The 10,051-nt window shown below is 48.7% G+C and overlaps 1 protein-coding gene across 3 annotated transcripts; it reads right to left on the bottom strand.

Annotated features, from left to right (window-relative positions):
* Positions 1-252: 252 nt before the first annotated feature.
* Positions 253-9,521, bottom strand: LOC136933638 (rho GTPase-activating protein 26-like; the record flags this gene model as incomplete). Of its 3 annotated transcripts, none has more annotated exon segments than XM_067229109.1 (8): positions 253-1,455; positions 1,988-2,079; positions 2,691-2,801; positions 3,114-3,149; positions 6,519-6,711; positions 6,900-7,044; positions 8,466-8,625; positions 9,416-9,521. In XM_067229109.1, coding segments are annotated over 8 exon segments (932 nt in total), but the record flags the coding sequence as incomplete, so codon positions are not given.
* Positions 9,522-10,051: the final 530 nt, after the last annotated feature.

Here is a 10,051-nt window from a genome sequence, read left to right as displayed (position 1 = left end):
ATATATTTATATACAAATATAAATAAAATATAAATGTGCTATGCTACGACGCAACCATGCACACTGTCCGAAATTATCATTAAAATTAATCTTATTCATAACTAATCGTAAAAGGTTTTCAGGGGGGGGACCATCAGACTCCCCAGCAGATTTCGTCCCCCCCAATGTTGACTCCATGGCTACGGCCTTGATTGTATCCAATGCTAAGAGTAAGCACACTAATAAGCAACCGTGCTAGTTCAACTTTGATATTTCTTTAATAGGTGATATTCTTTACAACTTTGTTCATGATTCATTTGATCTGAAAGAATTTTAAGGCTCAATAAAGATACATACAAAATGAGCAACTGAGATGCTAAAAAATTAAGTTAGTAATACACTAGAAATACAAAATATAAAATTTTAGACTTGAAAAATTATACCTTATCAAACATCATATTTACATTGTTAATACACCCAAAACAATTCAGTTCATGATCACATTTTTAAGTATTATAAATAAAATACATATGAACAAAGTAGTCTAGTTTCACATTAAAACATTTTTTTTTTACATTCTTCCCTATACCTTAACAAAACTATGCAAAAAGTTCTGTTAAATACTTGTTCAAAGTGAACCAAGTTTGGGTAAGATATTTCCAGGATAGATGAGACCAAGTAGTTATGGGCCTCAAGACAAGTCAGCTATAACAAAGGGACTAAAATCGTTCCCAAAATGAAAGTTCTTACTTTTGATGGGTTACCCTATCTTTAATTCTAAATGTCACCATTCAATAGGAAAATTAAATAATATCAGCATTAGGGACTAGCTTCCTACTGGCTCAGGCCCTGTCCTGTCTAACCAAATGCCAAAAGCGCTAAATGAAATAGCAGGCTAATGTTGCTAAGAGAGCAAAAACTCACATTTATAGACACACATTGGAAAACTGTCATTCAGTTACAAAAGTGTCCCCCACACCACCAACTTCATACCTGCAGTACACTGCAGGACATGCAAAGGGCTGCTACCTACAGATATTAAGGCCAGTCACTTTTGAACGTAATCTTTTCTTCTTCTTTTTTTTACAAACCAGAACATCTTACACAAGTTCAGTTGATTCTGTACCTGTCAATTTAAGACACTCAAATCAGTGGCAGTGAATTTGAATAAAAGCAAAGACTAAAAGATATACAAGACTTCATGGCAACGTCAGAAGATTTCAAACTGTCCCTTGATACACACACACGCACGCACGCACGCACTCACCCCCACGCATTCCAGGTTCATGACCACAAACAGCCTTTTCAGATCAAACAATAATAAGTGATATTTTTTTCTTCCAGTGCAGCTCCAGGGTCTGTCCAGGCCTCCAGACCAGGTCCTGGGTCATACAAACTCCACATAGTTCTCTGGTATCAGTCCAGTCCTACCGTCCAGTGTGCCTTCCAGCCAGCCGGGTTCCCTCGAGGGGTGAACTGGGGGGGTACAAACACAACTGTATGTGTACAAGGCACGTAGCTACAGAGGATGGATCGGGGTTATAGCTATGCTATGCTCAGGACTTCAAGGACATGCAACCCCAAGGGTCTTTATGTGGAGCAAGTTCACACCTCGGGCTGTTTGCTCATAGCTCCCCTAAAACATAGTGTGACAAAGTCAATACCAACCAGAGAAGATAGAACGGCATAAATCCTTTTAAAAACGGTGTGAATGTGGTTTTTGTTAAGATAGGCTGGGGGTGGAGGGGTTTTGACAAGTAGAAGAATGTAGATTTACCATGAGGAGATGGTGTCAGGTTTCAGATTCATTAAGATAGCACCAAAGCTGCAGAGACTAGAGAGAGCATCCAGGAGAGGAGAGGACGACAGGAAAGGGGAGGGGACAACAGGAGAGGAGGGGGGGAAGAGGAGAGGACAGGAGAGGAGAGGAAGAGAGGGGAGAAGAGAAGAGAGGAGCGGAGAGGAGAGGGGAGGAGAGAGGAGCCATTTGTAGTCGTCAGAGGCTCACCATTTTCAAAGATGGTTCCTGCGATGAAGGATAGCTCCGAGTCGTGCTCAGCCTTACAAGCATACAGTGCTCTGGCCTTTCTGCCTGGGCCACTACAAAGAGAGAAAAAGGCCAATCAATACACTCAGAAAAATTTAAGAATAGCCACAATGACATCACCATGCAATGAAACAGTTAAGGCTTCTCTTTTCCCCAATGCAAACGCAAACTCTCTTGAAATGTAAGTGTATAACCCAATTCCCCCCAAAACAGTCTCTATACACGTTGATACTGGACAGGAGGTGTTGCTTAGTGGGTTTCTAGGAAAGGGCAGGGGAGGGAGTAGAGTGGGGGCAGGGAAGAATGTAGGCCGGACCAGAGGAGCCCTGGGGGGAAGCGGAGACGACCAGGTAAGGGAAGGTGCTGGGTGGGGTCCCAGGTCTAAGGAGGGAGTGGTCGGGGCAGGGTGGGGACAGGAGAGGCGCCCTGGAGGGAGAAGAGAGTCGGGGTTGCGCTAGGGCTAGGCAGGGAGGGGAAGTGTGAGTCATGCTGGAGACGTCAACAAAGCCTGTAGTAGTGAGAGAAGCCTGGCGGACAGATGACTGGCGTTGACTGCACTGACGTACGCACGACAGTAATATACTCATTATGTCACATAAGGAATGACTTCTAATAAGATGACGGAAGAGGATGAGTATCGAGGGGCGTGGCACGGGAGACAGACCTGACTGGGGAGGATTCGCTGGAGGCGGATGAGGTCGGCTGGGGGCTGGAGGGTGCGGAGAACATCGGCCATGAGGGTGAGCGTGGTGAGGGGGGGCTGGGGCAGGTCGATCTGAGACACACACACACGCACACTCTGTGTCACTGCAACCAGGCAGAGGTGAAATGATTTGTGAGCCAACAAGCATTACTGTTTGTGGTAAAAAAAATAAAAAAATAAAAAATAATAATAACCCTCCACTGGCAGTTATATTGGAGGCATTCATATTAGCATATTTACATTTCAGATGTGGGATCAGTTGGGTTCAAGTGCAAGGAGTGAGAGATGTGAGAGATGCAATAAACTCTTTTTGTGACCAGAGAAATAAGTCCTCCGCCGAACAAACGAACAGAGATCGAGAGGTCATAAAAACACAAGGCATACCTTGTAGGGATAGCAGGGCGGCTCTTTGGATTCAACCTAGAACAGCACAACACAGGAGGAGGAAGTATTAGTCACGCATGTTTACAACCACCGTGGGAAGGAATAAAAAGAAGGTTGAACGTGCAGATCTTTATTTCCATTTGAGGCTTCCGTCTTTGCTTGTCCCTCACTATAACTTCCGCTACCCCCCCTCCCCCTTTCCTTTGGACTCTCTCCTTCCTACAATCTCTCCATTTCTCTCACAGTAATGTGCATTCGTGTTAAAGACGAACGCGCTATGGACTGTCCTTCCTCCATCAGTGGGTGGACCGAAATGGGGTTTCCTGCGAGATTTGCAGACGACAACACAAGATGTCAGTGAAAAATGGGAGGAAGGAGGGGGGAGAGGGTGCGGGCTGGTAGCCGGTGAGAAGAGGAGGAGGTAGATTGTGTGGTGATGTGTTCGACCCCGGATAGCGGATAGATATCTGATTCTGCGGCCCTACTGACCCATGGATGACTCAGAGCCAAGGCGACATTCATCACTCTCCAGGGCAGCGCCCTGGGATGACCATTCCACACATGCTTTTATTAGCTAGCTTGCGTAACCGTCTTTGAACCGAACAGCTCATTCACATTCACCATTCTGGAGCGGAAAAATAAAATAAAAAAACTGCTCTTTCGGTGATGCTTCATTTCCATAGCAACAACCTTAAGTTGTCATGGTAATGAACCCAAACATCAATTACACACCAAGGTGTTGATTCTTCTTTTCTTTTTTTTTCTTCTTTCTGGTCGTCTGTTTAGCACCTTGTTTTAGAAATGTGCTCTCGCAAACGACAATCTGGTCCACTTGAGCGGTTTTAATCAAAGTGATCACGGAAGTTCTTTCTTTTTCTCCCCCTTCATCCATCTCCACAACATCATTCAGTCACAGTGTTCCAAGGAGCCACCCCAACCAGCAGCTTTACGAGGGGAGCCAACGAGAGTAAATAAAGATTACCTTATCATGCAGAGTGCCTTTTCTAACGCTCATTATTCAGCTGCCTCTCTGGAGGAGTGACACTCAACACCAGTGGTGTCAGTGGACCTTGTATTCACGGGGCGAACACAGGCAGGGCAGAAATGAATCCCCCGATATTGGAATCCAACGATCCCAGATCATGCAGATGCACGTAATAAAATATTTTTAAAAAATGGCTGAATGTCACCGCTGAGAACTGTGTAGCCGAGGATGATCTCAGCATGCATGATAAAAGCATTCGAAAGGCCTGTTAGTGATGTAATGAGGGGCCTTGTGTTTGTTTTGGAACTTATCTCGTGTCACGTGGACGGTCACATACGTCAGGGACTTCATCTGTTTTCAGTGGACAAAGGTCGGTCAGGTTTAACTCTGCGCCATAAGCCAGGCAGGCAGATTGTGGTGTCTTGTACACAGATTGTGGTGCCTGTTTGTCATTGAGATGGCTACATTTTGAATGAGGCGAAATCGACTGTTAATTCGGTCTTCAGTCATTTAGCCAGACAGCCAGCCAGACCCAAGCCACTAGTCTAGCATGTTCTAGAGGCTTGGGCTCCTATATATTACAGTTTGGCCCTTGTGCTGCCTTCGGGTCACAGTGACCCGAAGGTTCACAACGACCCATCGTTGTGCTGTGACAACTCTACCCAATACAACAACAAATAAAAAGCATGAGACAGAAAATGCTTCACTTTATTTTTGTATGAGGTGAGGTTGTGGCAGCACGTGGGTGGGTCACAGTGACTGAAGGGTCCCAATGACCCGAAGATAACACAAGGGTTGAATACCTATCATTTTGATGACTACGTCAGCAAGGATTTCAGTTTATGGGTCTGAAGGGCAAACCATACGGGTCTACATGCGAGTGATTGGTACACATCTGAAAGATAGTAAGGTTGTTACTGACCAAGAACTGAAATGTCTAGATGAATAAAAAGGTATAAACACCGATAATGTCGATGTGCCTACAGTCAATGCACACATGCCCTTACACTATCCCTAACCCTAGGCTGTAGCATCAGGAACACTGCCACCACATTTATGTGCCACTCACAGTGGACCTCTGGGGAGTCTACCATGGGGGACCACAGAACCAATAATTCTATTGTTTCAGGAGAGAGAGAGAGAGAGAGAGAGAACAAGGACAGACCTCCGCGGAGTGGAAACAGTGGAAGAGAATCCTCACAGTTGTTCTGGCAGAGCGTGTTCCGACCGGCATTGTTCATTACAGGGAAGTGGATAATTGAGGACAAGTTTCTAGCATGAGTCACTTGGGCTGGTCTCTCTCTCTCTCTCTCTCTCTCTCTCTCTCTCTCTCTCTCTGTCTCTCTCTCTCTCTCTCTCTCTCTCTCTCTCTCTCTTAACCCTTCTCTCTTTCTCTCTCTCTACCCCCTCTCTCTCTTCCCCTCTCATATTCATTATCTCGAACTCAACTATGTGTTGTATTTTCAAAAGAGATTCTAATCCTTCCCCTGGGATTTCCCCGAAAGAGGGAGGAGGAGGAGAGTCGACCTGACCCCCTTTACCCCTCAGCCTACCTTGGTCTCACATGCCAACCAAGGGGCCTGTCTGCTGAAAACTCACAATAGCCCCGAAGGATACCCAAAACCATCGTTTGGGGCATTCGCCATCTGAGAAGGTGCCAAAAACAAAGGGAGAGGTGCAAAACAGGGACTTTCAGGTCAAACTTGTATCCCTCTGAGAGAGGGAGGGAGAGGGCGCACGTAAAAAATTTGACCTCCCCCCCCCCCCCCCCCCCTCTCGGTTCAAAGATTAGGTTCTTGAGGAGTTCCTAGAAAGCAATTATGCTGCTGTTCAACTTTTCGGGGAGGTTCAAAGATAGGCTGGCAGAGACAGGTTGGCGGAGGCAGCCTAAACAATCTCTCTCTCGCGCTCTCTCTGACTGTCTCCGTTTCACCTGCTCTCTCTCTAAACAGACGACAATTAAGTCTGCTAAAAAATGCCACCGGGTCCAAGCGGGAAATCAATCACTTCTCCTTAATTAGCCGCGGCCCCATCTATTTCACAAAAAGAGAGATGGACGAGCGAGAGAGGCAGAGAGTGGATTTTGATACTTGAGACCCGACTAACATGGCATGTGTTTGCGTGCGAGCGTCACAGGATGTCTCACGTTACAGTACGAGAGCGAGCGACAGGTAAAAGGAGAGTGAGAGAGAGAGTCTTTGAGGGAAATATCTCGTCTTTTACGCCGCTTTTCCCCACAGGGTGCACTTGGCTTGGACTCCCTTTCCATTCATCCTGCTTTCCCCTTCTCTACACGTCTGTCCACACCCAACCTTCTCCAGTTGTCTGATGATAAACAGGCGAAGAAAGGAACAGAGAGATAAGATAGGGAGGGCGTCTATAAGAGTGTGCGTGTGTGCGCGTGTGTGTGGTGGACTCACAGGGAGTTGGGCCTGTTCTGGCTGGGCCTGGTGTCGGGGTCTCCGTCGTTGCTCGTCAGGCTGTTTCGGGGCGTCCGGCTCCTGCTGCTGCTGCTGCTGTTGTTGCAGTGGACCGATGAGGAGGACTGGCTGTCCTGGCTCGGGGCCGGGGGCTCGGAGACCGAGTTCACCCCCACGCTGTTTCTCTTCTCTACTCGGTGGAAAGCGGCCATACAGAAGTGACAGAGTTTGTAAACATTGAACTATCTTTTAATTGATTTTTTTTTTTATTGATTTTTTGGAACGATCCGAGGAGTGCAGCCTCGAAAAAGCCCGCGTCTACGCGTGACGCCACATATTCGACGCCCCGGCGTGTATAAAGGGTGCGACCGGCGCGCCTACCTTTCTTGGAGTGCGTGGGCGTGTGGAAGAGAGTGAGCGGTCTCTCGCTGCAGGACGCGGCTTTGCTCTCGCCGCTGCGTCTCCGGGTCGGGTCGACCTGCTGGGGAGCCTGCCCGCCTCCGACGCCGGGCGTGTCCCTGAAGATCTGGAACACAGGAGATACAAGCCGAGCTGTAATCATAACGTGTGAAAACACGTTATTTTTTATTATGACGTGATGATGGGCCTTTTTATGAATAGAGACTAAACAATTAGTTTGAGATAGAATCGTGTAATGAGACGATTTTTTACCACAAACACGTTGTTGAAACCATCGGACCAAAATAACTATAAAGCCACCAGTCGCTCCAGATTTCTGAAATGTAAATGTTTTGAAAACACGTGGAAAAGTTTGTGTTTGGCCTCAAACCGTTCTCAAACGACAACATGAGAACTCGGAATATCTCGTCGATGACCTCGGCCCACCTTCACAGTCGAGTCGCACGCCATCTTAGCACGCCCCAGAATCTATGGTGTCTCTCTTAACAACATGGCAGGCCATTCAGCCATGCAGCGCATTGGAGAGACCCACATGACTAGCTCACTCGAAGTAGGTCATTAGTTCTCCCAGGGCCAAGCTCTGCTGGCTAACAGGATTAAAGGTACAGTTATGGCTCCCCCCCCCCCCCCAATGTGTACACTGACTGCAGTCTAGCCTAAGGGATCCCGAGTTCAGGATCTGCCCTGCCCTGCACTCGTCTCGCTCCCAAGCACAGAGAAACTCTTGTGCGAATTCCCCTCATGTTTAACTGGACACTCACACCAGTGAAGGTTGATATTTCATCCTGCCGGCCACAGATTTGTATGTTCTTTTTGTACTGAACACTCAGTCCAGGGTCACCTTGCAAGGATATGCTGTATCGCAAGGTCCAGCTGTGTGCTTATAAGTGTGTGTGTGTGTGTCTGTGCGTGTGTGTGTGTGATATCACATGTAACACCAGTTTCTTGACCACCATATACTGTTTTGGCCGTTGCCATAGTGACCCTCATAAGAGGCTTGGCTTAAGCAGCTTGGTGTAGAGAGAGAGATTTGAGGGGAGGGGAGGGGGGGGTCTTGATGTGAAGCGACAGTCGGTGGGCTCCGAGGGAGAATGTCATGTGACTCCGGGAAAAAACACAACCCTGGGGGAATGAAGGGATCGTCTTTTTCCTCAAGACTTCTCTTCCTTCCTTTCTTCCTCTTTCTTCCTTCCTTCCTTCCTTCCTGTCCTTCCTTCCTTCCTTCCTTCCTCTCTTCTTCCTCCTCTCCTTCCTTCCTTCTTTCCTTTCTTCCTTCCTTCCTTCCCTCCATCCTTTCTCTTCTATCCCTTCTTTCCTCATTCCTCTCCTTTCTTTCTTTCTTCCCTCCGTCCCTCCATCCTTCCTTCCTCCCTTCTGCTACCCTTCCCTCCGTCCCTCCATCCTTCCTTCCTCCCTTCTGCTACCCTTCCCTCCTCCCTCCCCTCCCAGGCTTCCCCCTCCCCCTCGTCACGTTCATGCCGTTCTCTCTCGCGCCTCCTGCAAAAAGCCCTCCTCCCGGGTCCTCACCCTCTCGTGGTTCTCGATGAGGATCTCCACCACAATGTTCTGGAACTTGATGTCCATGATGGCCGCCACCGTCTCCTCCTGGGGGCGGAGCAGGGTGGGGCCGAAGACCACGCCCAGGTTGGCCACCGTCATGAGGTTCTGTGGGTGATGGCTGGCCACGCTGGAGGAGAAGGGGAGAGAGAGGGAGAGTGGCAGTACGTCGCTGAAGCTACAACTAGCGTTAAAACACCTTTCAAGACCTCCTCGACCACCCGGCACCACGCCCCGGAAAACTGTATTTATTTGTTTGTTTTGAACGGGGGCTCACTTTTCAAGGGTTATGGTAGTGTTGTTGTTTCGTTAACGGTTAATCCTGTCTGGGCGGGGGAAGGATTAGGGGAAGTTAAAAACTCGGCATCATAATGCATAATATCTGTGCTGTGCTGTCCAACACAGACCCGAGGGAACCCTACCCATGTCGATATCCCAAACCAGAGACAGACCCCCAGGGAGGACCGACATCTGGTTAATGTCCTCGACTTGTCCGTATTCATGGGCCTACGGTATTTTAATGCATGTAGACCAGGGAATTACAGCCTGCTTTTCCTCTCTGTAATCCTCTTCGAATACGATGAACAACAACAGCTTCCCACAAATGCGGAAACACAAACACACACACAGAGAGAAAGAGAGAGAGGGAGAGAGAGGGAGAAAGAGAAAGAGAGAGAGAGGGAGATAGAGACAAACAAAGCTGGGTTGGATGTGAACACCACAAAGGTGTTTTCACCCTGCGCTTTACCCGGCCAATCGGCTTATAGCCTTAAGCGGGGCGCGGAGCGGAGGAGAGTGGAGTGGAGGAGGAGGGGGCGGGGTTTTGTTACCAAGTTAAAAGGGGGGTGGGCGTGGGGGGGGGGGGGGGGGGGTGGAGGGGAAGGGCGGAGAGAGGAGGGGGGCCTTTTCGCCAAACCTACTTTGCCAAGTGTTGGGTGAGCAGCTCCAGCATCTGACGGTTCTTCTCGGGAAGACGGTGGACAATGCTGTGGATCTCCGTCACTCTGGCCTCGGGATTGTCCAGCTCTGTGGGGAGAGAGGAAGGAAGGGAGGGGAGGGAGGGACATGGAAGGGAGGAAGGCAGGAAGAGGGGGGGAATCGTTGGTTTCTTGTGAACCAAATGTCCTCGACGGGGCGAGTCAGCGATGAGGTGACTGTGGTGCGCGGGTCTTCGTAGGTCGCGCGTCTATGCCGCGTGTTTATGCGGCCGCGAGTCGTTTGCGAACGAGGGCCCGCACGAGCGCGCACCGGTGTGTGTGTGTGTATAGGTGGCCGTCTCGAGGGTCGTGAATCACGGTGTTCCGACATGAGTTGTGGCAGACGTCACTGCGCGAGAGTTCGATCGAGAGCACACACACTGCGCCGCTCTCTCCCCCGGTCTTCCCAATCCACACACACACACACACTTTCAAAGCCAACACTGGACTCATACATCCTCCATGTCCTAAAGGGAAAGGCATTACCATCAATTTCAGTGCATTCCGACGGACAGAATCTGTTTGGTTTTTTTCTCCAGGTTTATGGGCCGCCATTTTTGGACAAAACAGCCCACACCA

This window comes from Osmerus mordax, chromosome 25, assembly GCF_038355195.1.
Source record: "Osmerus mordax isolate fOsmMor3 chromosome 25, fOsmMor3.pri, whole genome shotgun sequence".
Classification (NCBI taxonomy): Eukaryota; Metazoa; Chordata; class Actinopteri; order Osmeriformes; family Osmeridae; genus Osmerus; species Osmerus mordax.
Note: the sequence above shows the minus strand (reverse complement) of the source record. Positions and strands in the feature narration are given on the sequence as shown.